At 36.6% G+C, this 22165-nt stretch overlaps 1 protein-coding gene across 5 annotated transcripts in view; it reads right to left on the bottom strand.

The window, feature by feature from the left end:
- The window catches only part of LOC109092875 (inositol 1,4,5-triphosphate receptor associated 1-like), a 35796-nt gene that overhangs the window by 7602 nt on the left and 6029 nt on the right, over window positions 1–22165 (bottom strand). For 4 of the 5 annotated variants that reach the window (XM_042728607.1, XM_042728606.1, XM_042728608.1 and 1 more), the window contains exons 2-14: window positions 19491–19698; window positions 9890–9996; window positions 9621–9685; window positions 9170–9343; window positions 7008–7085; window positions 6875–6921; window positions 6721–6777; window positions 5025–5507; window positions 4784–4862; window positions 3639–3762; window positions 3523–3553; window positions 2505–2645; window positions 2286–2417 (exon numbers count right to left, since the gene is read on the bottom strand). In XM_042728607.1, the coding sequence (XP_042584541.1) occupies window positions 2286–2417; window positions 2505–2645; window positions 3523–3553; window positions 3639–3762; window positions 4784–4862; window positions 5025–5507; window positions 6721–6777; window positions 6875–6921; window positions 7008–7085; window positions 9170–9343; window positions 9621–9685; window positions 9890–9996; window positions 19491–19562 (1590 nt within the window). In that variant the 5' untranslated portion in view covers window positions 19563–19698. The remainder of the gene's footprint in view (window positions 1–2285; window positions 2418–2504; window positions 2646–3522; window positions 3554–3638; window positions 3763–4783; window positions 4863–5024; window positions 5508–6720; window positions 6778–6874; window positions 6922–7007; window positions 7086–9169; window positions 9344–9620; window positions 9686–9889; window positions 9997–19490; window positions 19699–22165) is intronic. The other variant, XM_042728610.1, reaches the window with a different exon arrangement.

Here is a 22165-nt window from a genome sequence, read left to right as displayed (position 1 = left end):
CTGAGTCCTTCTCCGTTCACTTGGTTTACTTTGGCTTGCACATTAAACCTAAGGGCAGGCATGACACTTGGCTAAATCTATCACAAACATATCTTATCTGCTGGAAAATAAACATTCCCAGCTAGTGGCCCCTCTACAGCACCAAGACAAGGGACAGTTTTCTCATGAAAACTGAGCACTTCAAATGGGGGGCTGAGCGTGACCTGCAGTCACATTAACAAAATGTAACATAGTTTTGTGTGCAAGAAGGTCCTCTTTCAATAGCATTGAGATGTACAGTATGAAACATCCCCCACAGAAGTCACCTTCAAAGCAAGCAACTCTGTTGTCAGTGGAGTGAATTTGCATCACAAACTTGAAGAGGTGTTCCACCTGCATGGAAAGCTTCTACGCCCTCATATTTAAAAAAAACAACAACAACAACAATTGCGCAGATCCAGAAACGAATGGATTTTAGCCTCAATTTCAGCGAGCAACAGTAAAGTTGTGGTCAAAGCTGCTTTGCAGACCAGAGTAAATTCTGAAAAGGTGTCAGTGGAGAAGAGGCTTTATGCTGAATAAACTGCTTTTGTGGGAAAACAGCTTACCATGAAATGAATGGACAGTGGTTAATTTAAACATGTTTGCCATTAAACCTCTTGAACTGATCTATTTTTAAAAGTTTACACATTCAAAAATTCTGTTTTATAAGATAAATCAGTCAATTTTGTGACAAGTAGGATTCAGTTCATGGCACTTCATTAAATTCTAAGGTATCTGCAAAGAGTTTCTGAATGTCTGACACAAATTCAGTGACGTCAAGTCTGTGATGTGATTGGTTATCAAGACAGACATTGTGTGGAAAAAGTTGAGAAATTATTGACTTTATGCAAATACCAAGCAGAAAATGTTGGCCAGCAGCCAATCGCAATAAGGTGCATTAAATGGATACTCCACCCCAAAATGAAAATGTTGTTATTAATCCCATAGACTGGCAAGTAAATTACACTGTCAAGATCCAGAAAGGTATGAAAGACATCGTCAGAATAGTCCATCTGCCATCAGTAGTTCAACTGTAACGTTATGAAGCGACGAAAATACTTTTTGTACGCAAAGAAAACAAAAATAATGACTTTATTCAACAATTCGTCTTCTCTGTGTCTATCTGCATCACTGTAGTGCCATTTTGGAGAATGAGCTAAACACAAGCAGTGTACGATCTTCTGTGTAAGCCACGCTGGATGAGCTGTTTTCATTCAAATCAAAATGTAAATACACCTGGAAAACGTATCCTTGTGGCTGACACAGAAGAGCATACATTGCTTGCGTTCAGCGGATATTCTCCAAAATGGCGCATGCAGTGACGCGGAGAGACACAGAGGAGACAAATTGTTGTATGAAGTCTTTTTTTTTTTTTTTTTTTTTTCACGTACAAAAAAATATTCTCATCGCTTCATATTGTTAAGGTTGAACCACTGACGGCAGATTGACTATTCTGACAATGTCTTTCATACTTTTCTGAACCTTGACAGTGCAATTTACTTACCGGTTAATGGGACAGTCACAAGCCTCCCGATTTTCATCCAAAATATATTAAATTGTGTTCCGAAGACTAACTAAGCTTTTACGGGTTTGGAACGACATGGGGGTAAGTGATTAATGACACAATTTTCATTTTGGGGTGGGGTATCCCTTTAAGTGACATCTGTGTGTTTCAGAATCTGTTAATTGTTTCTGTTGAATTTAATTGGGGGAAATTATACTGTTTACACATTAAACGCTTCGCCCTTGTGTTTGTGTGTGTGTGTTAAAGATTCCAGTTTGGATAGAAGAGAATAGACTGTGTTTACAAAAGTAAAAAAAACAAAACATCATAACAACTTTAATAACATATGATTATCATCTATTATTTCTGAAAAAAAAAAAAAACAAAAAATCACTACATAAAACAAAACACACACCCAAAACTCAAAGCAGAAGCATTGAGCAGCACTGTGCGTTTTTTTTGTGCTGCAGTGTAACTACACGGTTATTGGTGTTTACAAAATTGTTTAATTTCAATAGAAATCTGCATGATCAGGTGTTTTGTGTGAGATTTCCTCATGCAGATTTTGCATCCGGTTCACTTGGTCATGCGAATTCCCCACTTTGACGGAAAGCAGATTTCTGTGTGAGCTGTGCGTCATACCTCGCAACACTATTGACAAAAGACAAGTGCTTTTTTGCTTGTGAAATTTCCCTGAAGTTTTGTTAATGTGACCACACATTTACTGGTTGACAGGATGCAGCTATGATGAGCATCTCACCTGTCTCACAGCTCCCACCATTTCAGCCCGGCTGGAGAGGCGGTTGGTCAGGCGGTGCAACACGGCGAACGTTTCTAAGAGGTGCTGGTAAAACTCCCGCTGCTCAATGTTCTGCCACAGTGACACAGTGTTCTGAAATGGGACGCCAACAACAATTAGTTACATTCCAGCTATTCCCAACATGTGTGTTTTTGTGGGCTGTTTACATTGGGGTCTGACCTTGAGAGCGCTTTTAAACTCTTCCAGTTCCTTCTCCGCGTTTTCCTCAGTCAGGTTGCGCTCCCTTTCCGCCTGTTTCAGCCGCGACTCCAGCGTGTAATTGTCATTGCGGTATGCCAGGGAAAGCTGCACAAAAGCGTTCTGCAGGGAAAAACAGCAACATCCATCAGTTTAAAAACAATAAGCCTCAGGCACAGTGGACAATGCTATGTCAGATATAATTATTAAATTTAGTCACATTATTTCATTTGACTGTTTAGTTTTCAATATTCATTTTTAAAGATATTTAAAGAGTAAAACAAATCTTACAGAACCTACACTTTTGAAAAAATAGTATTCATTTGATTTGTTGTTTGTAGGTTTTAATACACTAACTTCTACATGACAGATAAATAACTTGACATGAATTCTGGATTCATGAGAAAGAGAAAGACGGCGCAAAGCAGCACTTTTATGGGAACTTTACTGTCAGGATCAAAGAGTGCAGCGGCAGTACAGCCAGTATTGTCTGAATATTAGAGAGGAAAATACATCCAGCCCTTGACCCTCACTAGCGTCATCCTGGGAGCAGACTGTATTCACAACGGCATGTTTGTTTCCTCACAGGGGACAGGAACTCACTAAAACCCATCAAATTGCCATGTCCTAAGCCAGGCTCAACAGCACAGACAGCCATGGCCTTCACAGACACATTAAAAAAGCCTTATTCTGGAAAACACTGTATTAAACTAGTGCAGCTGTGATGCAATTATAATGCATTTTTTTAAATTATATACGGGACCAAAATTAACAAGGACCAAATGCAAGTGAAATTGCTGAATAATACACTCATTGTCATAAATACAATTGTATTAAGCACACAATTTCAACTTATGAAGCAAAACAAAAAAGTAAGTTCTTGGGATAAAGCACAAGAATGAACGAATAAATACAGTAATTTGAATTTTTGTCTTTACAACAAAAGCATCATTTCGTTTTTATTTTTTTTTATTAAAATGAAACTTAAGAATATACACACCTCAACTTCCTTCTCTGAGAGCGGGGGTGCGCTGCAACAAAAAAAGAGAGGAGTTGGTCTTTTTGAGGAGTATTAATAGTAATCAATCTATGATCAAGTTATTGTTTTGTGAACACCTTCCAGGTAGACCTCTGTGCAGTTTGAGTTTGCGTAGCATGATGTCTGAAATGTTGGGCATAGAGCCAGGCTTCTCTTTGGCCTCCTCTTCACTGGGAGAGCTGGTGAGCGGAGAGGATGGACCTGAGAGATAAACCAGTAACTAAGGTTTAACAGCACATTTCAGAGAACTGTAAAAGAAAATCATTACCAGCACTATGTGCTAATTGTGACACATATGGCGCCACCTAGCGGTATAAGAATATAGTTACATTGCATATGTATTTCACACAATGTAAAAACAAAAAGATAACACATTGAAACAGATGTCTATAAAAATTAAATCCCATAAAATATGGGTGTGGAAACCTGAAAGATGGAAAGTCTTTCTGATTTTGTCTCTATAAAGTTGTGCACATTTTTCAAATAAACCCAGCAACTTCTGCACGATACATGTGAGATGTAAGAAAGGGACAGTTTACATAAATTTTGTCAGTAACATGCAACCAGAAATAAAATACAAAATTTTAATTAAAAAAAAAATCTGCTTTGTTTTTAAAAACTGATAGACGAATCAAAATTAGTTGTAACCCACACAGTGCCACAGATGCTGCCAGTTGAACTTGAGCAGAGGCAGTTATTCATTTTTAGTAATCAGAAAATGAAAAATTCTGTCTTGACAACTTGACAACTAGCTGAAATAAAACAAGTTTAAGTTTTTTTTATTAAAAAAATATAAAATAATATATATATATATATATATATATATATATATATATATATATATATATATATATATATATATATAATTTTATTTCAGTTCATATTTATCTTAATATAAATTTGATAGTTTTATTTCTAGATTTAAATTTTAGTTTTAGTTTACGACAATAACCCTGAGCAGAGGGATGTTAAAGAAAGTGTCAAAGAGCAGAACAACACCTACAGCCAGAAGTATTTCACCCAAAAATGAAATTTCTGTCATTATTTACTCACTAATTGTCATTCCAAAAATAGTTTGACTTACTTTCTACGGAACACACACACAAAAAGTTTTTGTACATACAACAAAATGGGTTCCAATGTTGTTTGGACTTCAAAATCATATTTTGTGTTGCAAAGAAGAAAGTCATGCAGATCTGGATTGACTTGAGGATGAACATACCTCGCTCCTGCTCGGTCGTTTCATTCAGGTCAGGAAGCTTTGAGCTGGAGATGCTCTGGTTACGCATCAGTTTGTGCTCCTAGAGAAGGAATGAAAAATCTAGTGATTTTACTAGATCGGGGACATATCATTCCCTTTACTCTGCCAGCTGGCCTCAGACCTCAGAGAAAGCCATAAAAGGAACATTAAAAACTACTAACATAGCTGGTTACCAGGTTGGCCAAAGACAACAAAGCGTTACCTCACGTAATTTGGACAGTTTTTGAACATTCCCAGGTGGCACAGGGAAGTCCTTGTACCCGGAGGACTTAAACAGAGACTCCCTTGATTGCTCAGAGAGATTGTCCTCCTCTTTGGGAGCTGCATTCCTCATGTTCATAGAGCCCACCGTGTCCCAGGAGACGGCTCTCATCAGAGGAGGGAAGGCCCCTATTGTTTTGATTTCGGCTGTGCACGGGGCTTGCTGTGTGGGTGGCCTGGGGACGGGTTTGGCTACCCCTGTAGCTGGAGGTTGACTGATGCCACAGCCAGAAGTCTCTTCCTTCTTCTGGGCCGCATGTTCAGAGTTATTCCCCTTGTCCGCTGGTGCATGATGGTCTGGCTTCTCCTTCTGAAACACAGCAGGATCTCTGGCTGGTACAGCGGTGGCATAACGTGGTGTTAAAGTCCCTGAAGATACCTTTCGCTTGTCACTGGGCATCCAATCTACTAGCCTTGTGAAGGTCTGAGAAAGAACAAGAACAAGAGAGTGAGTTTAATGATTAAGAGAAAGAACAAGTGCATTAAAAAAAGTCAGAACAACATTTCAATAAAGTTCAGTTTATAACAGTTCTATTCGTTAAAGCATGAAATTAAATCAAGTGTACATTTATCTAGGTTATTGTTAATATAATATAATGCAAAACTTGTTTTATATTATTTATATTGTATTGTGTATACATTAAACACATATAATATATTGTTAAATCATGTTTATTAAAATATACTTATGCTAATTTCTAGTTTAAACAAAACTGTGTATAGAAAACAATAGTACATAAAGTGTTTATGTAAAACTACCATTTAAAAACTACGTTAACGCATTGAAATTTACTCTAGAGTATTATCAAGGGGTCAAATAATTGTATTATTTAAAATAAGACTATTTTACATTGTTTATACATTTTAAATGGTTGTAAACATTGTAAAAGATCATCTTTTATTGTGCTTATTATATATTAAATATATTAAAGCAGAAGTACTTGATTATAATTTGACCCGTTTTGTTTATTTGATTTGAAGTTGATATTGTAAATGCACTAATTCATTAAATGTGCAATAACAAATATATATTAAAATATGCTGTAATTTAGAATATATTATAAATGTATTTAATTGGAAATTACTTTTAAATGTGTTTTAATACAGCTAAATGCTTTGTCGGTATTCGGAAGTAAACTTTAACCATATTTCAAAGACAAAAAAAAGGAATTCAGAAATTACATATAAAGATGTACTTAAGTGGGTCAAAAAAGCACTGTAAAAGTTCAGCTAACTGCTACCTAATGTAAATAAACTATTATACATTTTAATTTAATGCAGTTAACATGCATTGAAGTGTCCAAAAAACATTCAGTTTACACAAGTTTACATTTAAGTATATTCTTTTAAAGTAAATTAAAAATTACAGATTACTTTTTCACGAAGGCTCTGATCATTTTGATCCAACAACATAAACATGAGAACAGAAATGGCCACTATCAAATACATTGTGACTGTTTTTGGTGCAAAAAAACCTTAAATAAGATTCTAAGTAAAAAATAAAATAAAAAAAGAAGAATATGGACAATTTAATGTAAATTCACACACATTTACTAATGGTTTTTTTTTATATCTGAAAGACTGAAGTAGGAAGATTCAAGCAAGAAGAGCCAAAGATACAAGATTTTTACACAAACCTCCTGCTCTGGTTTACTGGGGTCCCCTTGGTCATGGGTAGATGGTACCTCCAGATGCTGAGCACATACACAAACACAAACAAACCAATATTTATCATCACCAGGAGGACACAACATCAACACTATACAGAAGGGAATCTGCAGTGGTGCTCACCTTAGCTATGGAGGGGCTAGCTGGAGGAGTTGAGGTGACCTCAGGACCTGGTGGAGAAACAAAACCACTTAGCTTAGACCAACCATGGCTGGGATCTCTGTGGGCAAACGTGACTGAAAGCACAGCATGGTACCTAGCTGTGGGGGTGAGGAGAGGGAACTGCTTCTGGATGGTCTGGGGGAGGAGCATGGCGTTGGGTTCGGAGAGAGAGCTGTAACCCAAAGACACTGTTACCCATTTTTGGACATGCACTGACCATCATGATTTCAAAGTTTGGATATCACTTTGCTTCATCTCTCATCGGCCTGTGAATACGCTCAAGTCAGTAAGCTGAAGCTGGTGTGCAGGATAAAGGAGGAATTTTGGCTGGTGCGCAAGACATTTGAGGACATGCGGACATGTACATGATGTTACAGTCTGATAAGCAAGGAAGTTGCAAAAGCTACAAATAAACAAGCTGCTTCTGAAATAAACATTTCAAAAACATGGACACAGTGAAACAAAAACAATGGCATTCACCACTTGGAAGAAGTTTTCCTCATTATTAATATCAACGAAAAATTGTTTATATAAAAAAAAATCTTCAGTTGTTCTTCATTTGTTTAGTTGACAATATGCTATCAGTTAACAAAATTATTTTGAGATGCACATGATATGCACAAAAAAGATACTAGAAAAGGCTGTATACAAAAAGAACTGAAAATGTCTAACTGCCTAGAAAAGCTCTGCATGATTAAACCTGAAAGATTAGTTTTGTTAAGCTTCAAAATGTTAAATAAAAATAATAAAAAGATCCCAGATCAATGGTTTAACTCAACCCCCCCTTATCGTCTAACACAATAAGCAAAGGCCCCCCATTTAGGCTAAACTATTTCTTTCTTCTGGTTAGGGCTGTGCAAATAATCGAATGCGATGATTATGCAATATGTTTGAGCTTGTCAGTGAACTACGGCTCTGTGTAGTAAATGGTGCTCCATCTGAAAGCAGGTGATGGAGATTTACTACTAATCACAGAACCGGCTTTAGTGACGAGATGCACATGATCATTGCATTTGATTATTTGCACAGCCCTACTTCTGGTGTAATATTTGACTGGGAGATATATTAAACCAACCACAATTAATTTTGTGATTATAGTAGTATCAAAAACTAGTAGTTTTAAAAAAAAAAAAAATCTTTAAAATAAAAAAAAAAAAAAAAAAAAGTAGTGTGTGTGTAATATATATATATATATATATATATATATATATATATATATATATATATATATATATATATATATATATATATATATACATATAGATATATACACACACACACACAAACTGCGGGTATCAATTTTTCTCAGTAAATATATTTTTAAAGGTGTTGTTGACTTTAAAATAATCCATACATACAAATAAAACAAAACAAATAAGTTCAGAAGTTAAATCATGTGTAATAAAATGGAATAACACTGGGAAAAAAGTATTGAACACATGAAGAAAGGGAGGTACAAAAAGGCATGGAAAGCCACGACACCAGCTGAAATCTATCAGTAATTAGAAAGCAATCCTGCCCCTGTAGTCAGTGGAAATTAATATTAGCTGGTTCAGTCCCAACACCTACAGTACCAGGATGATGAAGATGAAACAAGGGTGGACATTTCAGCAAGATAATGATCCCAAACACAGCCAAGAAAACTCTCAATTGGTTTCAGAATAAGAAAATAAAGCTGCTAGTATGACCCAGCAATCACATGACTTGAATCCAATAGAAAATAAGAACTAAAGATTCACAGAAGAGGCACAAAGAACCTTCAAGATTTGAAGACTGTGTGGAAGAATGGGCCAAAATCGAGCAATGCATGCCACTAGCTTCTCCATACAAGAGGCTTCTTGAAGCTATCATTACCAACAAATGCTAAATTTATTATAAACATTTTTATTAAATGTTTTATTAAATTTTATTTATAAACTTTATTAAAATGCCAAATGTAATGGGGAAAAAATGTAAACTACACATATATACATGTGTATGTGTATGTAGTTTACATTTTTTCCCCATTACATTTTTAATTAAGTTGGAATATTTTATACATGTTTTAATTAAGTTAGAATATTTTATTACAAATTCAATCATAAATAAGGAAATAAAAACAAATAAATATCATTTAAGTGTAATTGACTGTGTAAATTATGTTTTTTTGTTTGTATGTTTAAATGAATCAAGTTGAAAAAAGATAAAAAGGCCCCCTACAGCCCCCGGTTGAGAACCACTGTCCTAGACGGGAAAGTAGTCATGTTTCTGTTGTACCTGTTGGAGATTCAGTGAGGCTACAGGTGGAGCGTCGGCCTCTGCGCTGCAGGAAGTGACCGCTGACTTTCTTGGCCTCCTCGAGCAGCTCCAGATTCTTCTGACGATCCTCTTCAGATAACTGCAGCTCAGGAAGCTGATCCTTCACCAGGTCTATCACGTGCCCATCATCATCTCAAACACAAATACACACACACAACCTAAACACAGCTGTAACACTCACCAACTCATCTCAAATAGGAAGAATGTATACAGAAATCAATGTGGAAACGACTCCATTTCACAAATGTTATTTTAAGCTTCCCTACTGCAGCTTTAATACTTTAACCAAATTTAAACAAAGTTACATACATTTTATCTTATAACGTGCCATTTGAAAACAAATGTCTCTAGATACTAACTAAATATCTAAACAGTATCTTTTCACATTGGAGTGTGTAGCTGAACATACCCACTGTCGTCATGGGACATGAAGATGCAGAGTTTCGGGAGAGACGAGGCCTAGGGCTGTGTGGTCTGATATGGATTTAAAAAACAACAACAAAAAAAAACAACATTTAACCAACACATTTATCATAACTGAGCAGGTTTATATTCAGCTCAAGTACAAATAGTGACTCTTTATGAGATTTTACACTGTCTGAATTACTAAAACTGCTGTTTAAAGATTGGAAAATAAAGATTTTTTGGTAATCTTTTAATGGGTCTTGACATGAATACCTTGCTTTCTCAAGTGGACATGGCTCTTGCTTGCTGACTTGTCTTGGAAGCACAATAGCTGGTGGAGTCATGGTTACATTCACCATCTTGCTTTCAACTGGAGCGTACTGCAAAAAAAAAAAAAAAAAAAAAAAAAAAAGGATGCTTCACTGGCTGGCTGTAATGTTTTTGGTCACATTCTTGGAGAGCAGTGAGGCTGAGGGTTTTACATTTTTCAAACTGACACTTTTACTTTGCAGAGTTCAAAATATTTTGCTAAATATTCACATTCGGCATGATAATGTTAATTCAATAAGAACTGGGGAATGTTCCCATTAAAGTAAATGTGATCCGGCCTGTTCCTGTTTTAACTCACTGACGTGATACAAACAGAAATGTGGAATAAAAAGGCAAAAGTGACAAAAACTTGAACTTGCACATAACAAACAAACTTTTGAACACAAAAGATGATATTTTGAAGAACAGGTGACCAAACAGTTTTTTCCTATACTATGGAAGTCAAAGGGTTGCAGCAACTGTTTGGTTACCAACTTTCTTCAAAATATCTTCTTTTGTGTACAATATAAGGAAGAAACTCACAGGTTTGGAAGGTGAGTAAATGACTATTTTGATTTTTGGCACTAATGTGTTTTTGTGTCAGAAAATATGACAGGGGATGTCAGAAATGCATGGCATATCAGCACTATATCGTTTACAGGACAATATCATAGTTTTTTTTTTTTAATTCAGCAGTTTCAGTAGTGGCCGATACTGGATATTTTTAAGAGTCAATATTTAATTGTTTTTGTCTAATTAAAATTTAAATACTGACATATCAACCTTAAGACAGTATATTTTGAATGTCTTTAACTTATTGCTTTTTTGTTGTTATTTTAGCCATAAATCTAGCGAACTGTAGTAGATTTGTGCTTGAAAAAGGCCAAGACAAAAATCCAATCTTAATTCAATATACGTATATATACACACCTGAAAACAATTCTTAATATTGTATGCAGACTATGCTTACTTGCTGTAAGTGCGAATTTTGACCAGAAAACAAGACTAATTAAGAGCAATCAGTAAGATGTGATGATTTTTCAACCACAGCATTCAACCCTGAGGCAGTATGGGAAATTTCCCAACTGTACTGTGCAGCAAGTCCCTGTACAAACAATTTCACACATGCCAGCTCAAAACCCTAGCTTTATCCCATGGGGAAAAACATTATGTTGCGATAACATCCCCTTTACGAGAGGAAGCAAAATGTTAGTCTTTGCAATAGTCCAACTACACTGTTGTTTTTCTTTTTTTTTCCCATTATTGTGAAATTCTGTAACTACTGATTATTATTATTTTTTCTAAGCTTTATTTATGAGTTTTAGGTCAATTACAAATAAGAAAACCAAAAAAGACAAGTTCAACTTGATACAAAAAACAAAAAAATCAAGTAATCAAAATTGTGGATTAGCAAAAAAATTAAAGTGCATTCTGGAATGGGGGGGGCGGGGGGGGGGATGGGGTTGTTGCAGCCTTCAAGACTCAGCCTTCATGTCCGACAATAAAACAGGTTCCATAAAATATTGCTTAAAGGGGTCCCAAGCTTTATTAAACTAGATGAACCTCTTATAGAATGTTTGATTTTTTCCAACTCTAGGAAAAAGAGAACATCACAAATCCATTGTGTTGGGGTTGGAGGCCTATGATCTTTCCATTTCAGCAATATTAATCGTCTGGCTAAGAGCATGATTAAAGCTATACAATCAGATTGTATCTTTGTACGATTATATGATACAGGAGTAATTCCAAAAATGGCTATCAGCGGGCAAGGCAAGATATTAATCCCAAGAAACCAGACACCGTCCCAAAAACAGTGGCCCAGAAGCCCCTAAGCTTTATACAGGACCAAAACATATGTGCATGAGATGCTGGGGTAAATCTATAGCGATTACAAGCAGGATCTATATGCTGAAAGTGCTTGTCCGCAGAAGTCCATGTCTTGCACAGACTGAAGATTTGTGTATTCTGTATAGGACTGATTCCCAGTCCTCATCCGAAATAACCAATAATAATAACCAAATAATAAAATTGAGGGGTTAAAGACATGATTAGAATAAACAGGGGATTTAGGTGACCGTTTGCCAGCCAAAATGACATCTCACCTGTTTCCAGATTTTAAGCATAGATCGTACAAGTAGGTTTTTAGGGAATTTGTCGCAGGGAAAGGAAAGAGGAGCATAAACTAAAGCTGCTAGGGAAGAAGGTAAGCATGAGGAAGACTCAACTGCTACCCATGAAAGGGCATCAGCTCCAGAATCTTCGTAGAGGCAGTGCAGTATCGGGCGAATATTTGAAGCCCAATAATAACAACAACATTGAAAATTAGGCAAAGACATTCCGCCCAGTGGCTTAGGACGATGAAGGAGACTTTTACTCATTCTAGCAGGTTTGCCATTCCATATAAATGAGGTGAAAGCGCTATCCAGCCTACGAAAAAATGAGTTGGGAATAAACACTGGGATACACTGGAACAGATAGGTAAACTTAGGCAGCACATTTATTTTGACAGAATTTATTCGATCTGCGACTGATAAAGAAAGTGAGGCCCAGCACTTTAAGTCCTGTTCAACTCGCTCTAATAAACGGGTGAAGTTTTCAGTAAAACGTTTAGAAAAAGTATTAGATACACGTATACCAAGGTATGTAAATGAGCTGGCAACCTTAAATGGGAGAGAAGAGAAAGCGAATGCCTGGGCAGCATTGTTGATGGGAAACATTTCACTTTTCTGTAAATTTAAATTATAGGCGAGAGGGGCCAACCCTGTCTTGTACCTCGATTAATCTGTTCATACCAACATTATTTCCTCTACATATTTTCAGAGGCAAGTGGGGCTCCGTCCAAAACCAAACATCTGAAGAGTGAGAAATCAGTAATCCCACTCCACCCGTTCAAATGCCTTTTCTGCATCGACTGAGATCAAAACTTCAGGTTCAGATGAAGACACGGGATGATAGAGAATGTTGAATAACTGTCTGACATTAAAGAATGAGAGTCTGTTTTTAATGAAGCCAGTTTGCAAAAGCAAGATTTTTGGCTAAAATTGTTACATCAATATTTAAAAGAGATATTGGGCGATATGAACTACACATATGGGGATCTTTGTTCTTTTTCAGAATTAAGGAAATTGAGGCTTCTCGCAGAGTTTGGGGAAGACACGCTAGATCAAATGATTCATTGTAAATATTTAACAAAAGGGGAGCTAATGGTCTAGAAAATTTCTTAAAAAAAATCAGCTGGAAGGCCATCTGGCCCAGGGCTCTTGCCACTTTGCATGGCTGAAATGGCATCATGAACCTAATTTAAAGAAATAGGGCTGTCCAGAAACTGCTGTTTGTTCAGAAGAATACAATAACCGATACAATTCCAAAAATGAATGATTAATTTCATAATGATCTGACAGTAGGTTATTGTATACTTCATTAGCTGGGATGATATGGGAAGCAGAGGATTGTCTAAGCTGGTGGGCTAAAAGCTTGTTTGCCTTCTCTCCATACTCATAATAAGAATGGCTTGATTTAATCAGCATCTCCTCAGTGGTAACAGTAGAGAGAGTGTCAAAATCAGTTTTTAATAGAAGACGTTCTTTAAGTAAATTGGGTGAAGGGTTATTTACATGTTGATTTTCTAACTGGGGGATACGATCGTTCAGATCTGCCATAGATCTTCTGTTTGTTTTTTTTTAAATGACATAAGATATAATTTGACCTCTAATATAGACTTGAATGTTTCCCAAAGGGTGCTGTGTGTTATATCTGGGGTAGCATTCATGCTGATAAAAAAAAGTCTGTTTGGAAAGAAATTGTCTGGACAAAATCCTCAATAGTTAGTAGGCGAAGATTCAGCCTCCAGGCTCAGGCCTAAAGTAAGAGGAGAATGATCTGAAATAATTGCGTTATAAGTACAATGCTGAACTCATGTTAAGAACTTGTCATCAATTAAAAAACATTATCAATGCAAGAAGAAGTCTGGGTGTGGATGTGGCAAAAGAAGGAATAGCTGCACATAGATGGGTTAGAAAAAAATTAAATCTGGCCAAACATCTGTGACAGCATAATCATTAAGAAAAGAATGTATTATTTTTGCTGACTTTGAGAGGGTTGTTCCTCTTTGAAACACTCTTGTCACGTTGAGGATTTAGGCAAAAATTAAATCTTGAAATCTCCCCCAATAATCAAATAACTCTAATGTAAATTTGGTAAGACAGAAAAGAACTTAAAATTATCATCAAAGTTAGGCACATAGAAATTTGCCAATACCACAGGAGTGTTAAACAGTAGCCCAGATACTGTGATGTATCTACCATTATCTGAGGGATTAAAATAAATATCTTTATGAAAAAGGATAGCAACACCCATTGCTCTACTAGAAAATAAGGAGTGAAAAGATTGTGAGGCCCATCTTCTGTGTAATTTAGTGTGATCAGAGACATTGAAATGCGTTTCCTGCAAAAAGACTATTTTAGCTTGTAAGCCATCAAGGTGAATTATAACTTTAAGCTTAGAAGGATGATCAAGACCTTTAACATTCTAGCTTACAAAATGAATGACCCTGCTTACAGATATAAAAGTGAGGGAAAACTATTGAAGATATATACAGAGATGTGGAAAATTAACAAAAAATATTTTTGGATTGTGCATTGTACAGTATATAGCCACAACATGAGGAAAAAGGAGAGAGAGAAAAACCAACAAACCTGTGCCCCCACCCACTTGAGCACCTCCCTGAACCAGGTGTATGCAAAACCCCATAAGGCAAGAAAACACAGGTGACCTACTTCTAGTCTAGGATACGCTAGCAAGAACTAAACTAAGCACATCATCGGGTGAACAAACATCAATTAAGTACACAGACCACAGTGTAAGTGCCTATCCAGTTAAACACTTAAAAAAAAAAAAAAAAAAAAAAAAAAAAAAAAAAAAAAAAAAGTGGCAAAGTGGCAAAAACAAATCAAATCAGTTTCAAATCAAACTGTAGTCTACAGTTCAATGCATGTAGATTTTTAGAAAAAAACAAAAACAAAACAAGTGTAATCCTTTCAGATTATCACAAAGATAAGGTACCTTGTGAGATTGCAGGATGGACAACGTCCTTAAAAGATGGCAGAAAAAACATTGTTCCCAGCTAATTGCTGTTCCATTCATGTCAATTGTTGGAGTGTTTATGTAGCTACTCCATCGCTTTCTGTGGATCCGTGAAAAGCTGTTCTGTGTTACCTGGCAGAGTGAACTGAAATCGGGAAAGCCGAATCGAGCACCTTGAACATTCCACAGATATTTGCACACTTCACGAAACGTGCTCTTTTCTTGGCTTCATTTACTGTAAGATCAGGGAAGAGAAAGACAGGTTTTCCCTTATAGGTCAGCCTTCCATTTTGATGTGCCCTTTTGAGAATCTGTTCACGAATGTGGTAGAAGTGGACCCTGATAAAGAAGGGCCTGGGTGGTTGACCAGGTTTGGCTGGAGTGACCTATGAGCTCGACCGAGCAGCGGCTTCTCTTCCAAGTTCATTCCGTTGGATGGTTGCCCTCTTCTCCCTCGTCGATTCTGATCAGTCTGATGTCATTTCTCCTTGATCTGCTTTCGAGATCCTCACACTTGAGAGACAGAGAGTTAACCTTAGTCTGAAGTTTGGCCACTGTAGTTTGGAGATGCGCGAGAGTGTCACTCACAGCCGTCGCAGAGTCCTCAACAGCTCGCAGCTGCACCTTATGCGAGCTAAGAGATTGCTGTATTGTGGCAACAGTCGAAGTCAGCTCTATTTTAACACCGTTTTCATGGATTCGAGTGATTGTTTGAACATTTCAGCTGAGAGTGACTCCCCCTCGTGAGTACCTCTTGAGTCGGCCATGTTAGCCCACGTCTCTTTGCCACCTCGTTTGCTGAACGGAGCTGCCATGAAAACATGCAATATCTACTAACTTCATGCCAGTGTGCGTTCATAAATCCTATCCCAGTGAAAGAATAAAATAAATAATAATCAGACCTAGAAATCAAATTCAAATAACACACTTAAAAAACTCACTAAAAATTCTCCCACAACATTTCCCCACAACAACTCACCAACAATACATAATTAAAATATAATCATTTTTAAATTCATTATATACATCATACATAAAAACAGTTGTGGCCAAAAGTTTTGAGAATTACATAAATATTAGTTTTCAAAAAGTTTGCTGCTAAACTGCTTTTAGATCTTTGTTTCAGTTGTTTCAGTGATGTACTGAAATATAATTACAAGCACTTCATACGTTTTCAAATGCTTTTATCGACAATTACATGACATTTATGCAAAGAGTCAGTATTTGCAGTGCTGGCCCTTCTTTTTCAGGACCGCTCTGCAATTCGACTGGGCATGCTCTCAATCAACTTCTGGGCCAAATCCTGACTGATAGCAACCCATTCTTTCATAATAACTTCTTGGAGTTTGTCAGAATTAGTGGGTTTTTGTTTGTCCACGTGCCTCTTGAGGATTGACCACAAGTTCTCAATGGGATTAAGATCTGGGGAGTTTCCAGGCCATGGACCCAAAATTTCAACATTCTGGTCCCCGAGCCACTTAGTTATCACTTTTGCCTTATGGCACGTGCTGGAAAATGCATTGTTCTTCACCAAACTGTTGTTGGAAGAAGTTGCTGTTGGAGGGTGTTTTGGTACCATTCTTTATTCATGGCTCTGTTTTTGGGCAGAATTGTGAGTGAGCCCCCCTCCCTTGGATGAGAAGCAACCCCACACATGAATGGTGCCAGGATGCTTTACTGTTGGCATGACACAGGACTGATGGTAGCGCTCACACTTTTCTTCTCCGGACAAGCCTTTTTCCAGATGCCCCAAACAATCGGAAAGGGGCTTCATCGGAGAATTGGACTTTGCCCCAGTCCTCAGCAGTCCATTCACTATACTTTCCGCAGAAGATCAATCTGTCCCTGATGTTTTTTTTGGAGAGAAGTGGCTTCTTTGCTGCCCTTCTTGACACCAGGCCATCTTCCAAAAGTCTTCGCCTCACTGTGCGTGCAGATGCGCTCACACCTGCCTGCTGCCATTCCTGAGCAAGCTCTGCACTGGTGGCACTCTGATCCCGCAGCTGAATCCTCTTTAGGAGACGATAATGGCGCTTGCTGGACTTTCTTGGATGCCCTGAAGCCTTCTTTACAAGAATTGAACCTCTTTCCTTGAAGTTCTTGATGAACCTATAAATTGTTGATTTAGGTGCAATCTTAGTAGCCACAATATCCTTGCCTGTGAAGCCATTTTTATGCAACGCAATGATGGCTGCACGCGTTTCTTTGCAGGTCACCATGGTTAACAATGGAAGAACAATGATTTCAAGCATCACCCTCCTTTTAACATGTCAAGTCTGCCATTCTAAACCCAATCAGCCTGACATAATGATCTCCAGCCTTGTGCTCGTCAACATTCTCACCTGAGTTAACAAGATGATTACTGAAATGATCTCAGCAGGTCCTTTAATGACAGCAATGAAATGCAGTGGAAAGGTTTTTTTGGGATTAAGTTAATTTTCATGGCAAAGAAGGACTATGCAATTCATCTGATCACTCTTCATAACATTCTGGAGTATATGCAAATTGCTATTATAAAAACTTAAGCAGCAACTTTTCCAATTTCCAATATTTATGTAATTCTCAAAACTTCCTTCCAATAAAAAACGTGTAATAAAACTCTCCATAGTTACAGTCTATGAGCAAAAAAAAAAAAAAAAAAAAAAAAAAAAAAAAACATTCAAATAGCATCAGGAAGTGCTCTCTGACAGAGATTTACAACATGCCACATACTATCAAGTGCTGTCACACTTCTATACACAAGAACTATCACGCCATGCTAAAGGTTCTTGAGTTTAGTACTTCAGTACAAAGTGGAAGCTTTATTTGTTTGGCTTTTATTCTGGGATTAGATTACTGAAGTGTAATATGATTTTAAAGAGTGGTCTTATCTGAATGCCAACCTTTTATGAGTCACAGCATGAGTGGATTGTACTCACTCAAGAATAACATAATGGCTATAATGAAACAACAACCCCTGACAGGCTTTGATGTTGAAATGATCTGTGATCTCCAAAAGGAAAACAGAACAGTAAATCCTGAAGCTTGTCGTAAGTGAAGCAATAGCTCTTCTCACTCATAGGCCATGATAGAGAGACATTCGTAAAGCGCCTAATATACTTCAAGCGAAATCGAAGAACAAACTGGTGTGATGTCATTTCAAACTAAATCATGCCAAAACGAAGTTCATTTTGGGAGTTCAAAACAACTCGCCAAAACGAACTTTCTGGAAAAAAAAAATTAGCTCCAGCTGGTGAACACCTTCAAACTACCATTGGTCCATGGCAATTACATAACAGATAGGTGTGCTCCTGGGCTCCGCCTTCTTTACACACAAAATGCAGATCTGCTTTATAGTATCAATTGTAAGTAAACTGAAAACGACCCTGGCATTGTTTTTTCCATGTTGAATAGTGTAATACTGTTTAATAATACTTTAAAGCTGCATACTTTAAAGTAATCTATTGTATAAAGTGCAATATAAATAAATGTGACGTGACTTGACTGAATTGCAGAGCTGCTGCAAACATATCCACTGATCAAATGCTTTCTTAACTACTGTTTTCGCATTTTGTTGTGTGTTCATTTTGTTATCGAGAGAAAAGTGTGCAGAACAAATGTATGTACATATTCATCTAAATTCTGCTCCCAGCAGATATACACAGTGTATATACACTGCTCATGTATTTCAAACTTCTTTTTGCTCTTCTACCCTTAAGCAAAGAATAAAAAAAATAAAATAAAAAAAGAACTTTGGCATTGGGGCCCTAACTGTGTAACGTGACATTAAACTAGTAGGATTTCAAATATCCATTCTGTGGCATTAGGGTACTGATAATATCTGAATCTTGATAGAGAGTGGAATGTTGTCTTTCGGGAAAAGATTATATGCATTTTCTTCCTCCTCAGATGAACATCTTTAAAAGAATCATGTGTCAGATGTAATGTGGTTAGGGCACGTGTTTGAAGGTGAAGAGAGTAATTTTTGCACTGCAAGTCACAAAATTAAATTGACTCAATCTGTGTTTGATTAGCCAGATTGGGTCAGCTATACATCAATCCATGGTGGGACTGTTAGACCAAAAATTTGAACAGCTCTTTGAAACCATGTAAATAATCTTTTGCTCCCTTTTTTAACTTGCCATGCAGAAGTCAGAAAGTAGCACATGCTTCCCTTGTGTACCTCTGCATTTCTGCTTTTTCGTAAGTGCCACCTACTGTCAGAAAGTGAAAATGCATTTTCATGCAGGCCAAATCCCAATTTTTGGTCCAAATCATTTTTTTTTTTTTTTGCATATCAGACATTTAGTAAAAAAAAAAACAACAACAAAGATGAAATGCAACTTTTACAAATCCATTTCTAGAATAGGCATAATAATGCAACGCCATTGCCATAGAAACCAACGCAGAACACGGAGAAGGAAAGTTTGAAATGGATACATAAATATTCAGATTTGGACTGACAGCGTGAATGTAGCCTGATGTGATAGATAGTTTGACTCACTGTGCAGGGCGAGCTGGATGTACTGTTGAGCTCCTCTGGGGAATCTTCCTCTTCCTCAGGAAGGGTGGGCATGGTGGGGATGAGCGGGCCGAGAACGTGTGTGAGGGAAGATAAAACGAGTGACCGACTCGGTCACAAAACTATGAGCTCCCTTTAGTGAAGTCTGCTCACTCTGTGAGTGTGTGAACTGACATACAGTAGAGGGATCCTGTACAGACACAACACACACACACACACACACACACACACACACACACACACACACACACACACACACACACACACACACACGTATGAGGAAACAAGCTTATACGGTCACAGAACAGTACAGTCTTCACTAGTGCCATGGTACACTGAAGGTAATATCCTGGTACTGTACAATTAGCATATTCTTACTTGTTACTGAACTCCAAAGCACTGTAATGAATACAACAAGAATAGTGAAAGACCCTTCTGATAGTGATTCAGCTTCATCAGAATTTTTCATGGAAAATAACCCATTTCTGTAGAATTTTTGATGTGATAATTGAATAAATATAATACGTAAAATAAGCGTTCAACTCAAGTTGCTGTTTTTAAAATTGTATTATACAAATTCTGGCATTTTGCTATCATGCTTCTCACTAGATCAGTGGTTCTCAAACAGAGGGGCTGAAAAACTTCCAAGCAGGGCTCTGAACCGGTTCAATGAATGAAAAAAAAAAAAAAAAAAAAAAAAAAAACTGACAAGAACAGAACCAGAAACAAAATAAATTTTATAGTTGCGAACAGAATTGAAAATTTGAAATGACCATTAACCAGTTAATAACTTTATTCTATCGTTTCATTTAATATTTGAAATTTGCTATCAACCAATCAGGAATTCAAGTAGTATGGCCTATGCAAATGTGAAGCTGATGCATCCAGCCAGTAAAATGCCAGCGCTCAGCTGTAAATTCATCATAGGTAAGTCACAATTGCAGTTTAACCGAGGATAGATGGATTCAAAAGATCACGCACACCTGCAGCACTTGTGAATGAAAAAAACAGAATCAAACTATAGGCTTACATAAAAAGGAATAGCCTATATTGGCCTATACACAAAATGTATTTCACTTAAATCATTGACAAAGAAAAAAAACAACAACAACAACAAAAAAAAATATATGTACTGAGTTTGTTTATTGTGATGCGAGCCAAAGTTCAGGGAAAGGAAAACGAGACGGCAGGAAAGAGTTTTCTTTATTTTGCAAAAGCTTTAGAGTTTCATTTATTTTGCAAATCTTGACAATTTTGAATGATGTTTTGCTTCTATCTTTATAACCAACCAGCGATGGTATGATCATATCGCGCCGACGCCTCACATGTACAAAGCCACAACATATTTTGTGACACTGCAGCCTGTTCATTATCAAAATAAAATACAGTTAAAGAAACATAAAAATTTGCACTGCTTCCGTGTACAATCTGTTGCGTTCAGCGTGACCACTGCCTCACTGTGCTGATATAGCCGATGTGAAAGATGATGTTGATGCAAGTGAAGTACAAAGCCTATTAGCCTACATAAATAATATTTTAGCATGCAGATACGTTGCAAATATGGAAACATTTGGATTCGTACTTATCGAGGTAGGCATCAGTTTCACCTTAAATTAATTTGTTTTTGGATTGACGTTTTTGTAGCCTAAACACATAGCCTTAACTCTAGAGGATTTGTTGTGGAGAGAAGAAAACTAATAACTGTTTATCATAGATAGCCTATGTGTGTGTGTGTGTGTGTGTGTGTGTGTGTGTGTGTGTGTGTGTGTGTGTAGTGTTTATAATGTTTGTAAACAATTTTTCTTTACCCTCATTTTAGCACATTATTTCTGAATGTAGCCTAATAATAAAATGCGATGTGAGCCTACGCAACTTTTTTTATACGAGTAGCATTTTTTAACAATACAGCTAACATTTTTAAATATCTTAAAGTACTTTAATCTCTTTAAATCATTAACATTTTTTTTTTTCGTTTGTTTAGTAGTCTAAATATAATTTGGCCAAAATCTAGAAAAGATGCTGTATTGGCTGCAGATTGGATTTTTTTTTTTTTTCGTTTTCAAGCCATGCTTCCAAGAAGGCCTCGAGATTACTTAAAATGGTTTACAATATAACAAAACAAGCATTGAAATAAGTCCAAACAAAATAAAAATCAAGAAACTTATTTTAAATTTATCCCCTTAACAACTGTTTTATTTTCTCTAAAGAACTAGGATTCTCACTGTCTAGAAAACCCTGGATATAGGAGGTAGCCCAATTTTAAAAGTGTTCAAGACCTGGAAATGTCATGTAAAATTATAAAATCTTCATAGGGAAATGATAAGTATAAAAAACCTTAAAGACAGACCTGTTGCGAGTTTCCAGGTTGTTCGATGACATACTTTTGTTGAAGCCTACTCTTTGCATTATTTCAACTTATTTAAAAAAAAAAAAAAAAAAAAAAAAAAAATAAATAAATAAATAAAAAAAGTCTTTAACATTGGAATTCTTCGGGGGGAAGAATACCAGAAAGTGCAGCAAATCGCATTTACAAATTATATTTAATCGTTTATAGCAGATGCTTTTGTCCAAAGCGACTAACAAATGAGGACAATAGAAGCAAGCAAACAATATATATAGGAATAGGAACCTCTATTCCTGAAATTTGCTTGGCAAAA

The sequence above is a fragment of the Cyprinus carpio genome, chromosome B7 (genome assembly GCF_018340385.1).
Source record: "Cyprinus carpio isolate SPL01 chromosome B7, ASM1834038v1, whole genome shotgun sequence".
NCBI lineage: Eukaryota > Metazoa > Chordata > Actinopteri > Cypriniformes > Cyprinidae > Cyprinus > Cyprinus carpio.
The sequence above is the reverse complement of the archived record's forward strand: the minus strand, read 5'-3'. Positions and strand labels throughout refer to the sequence as shown.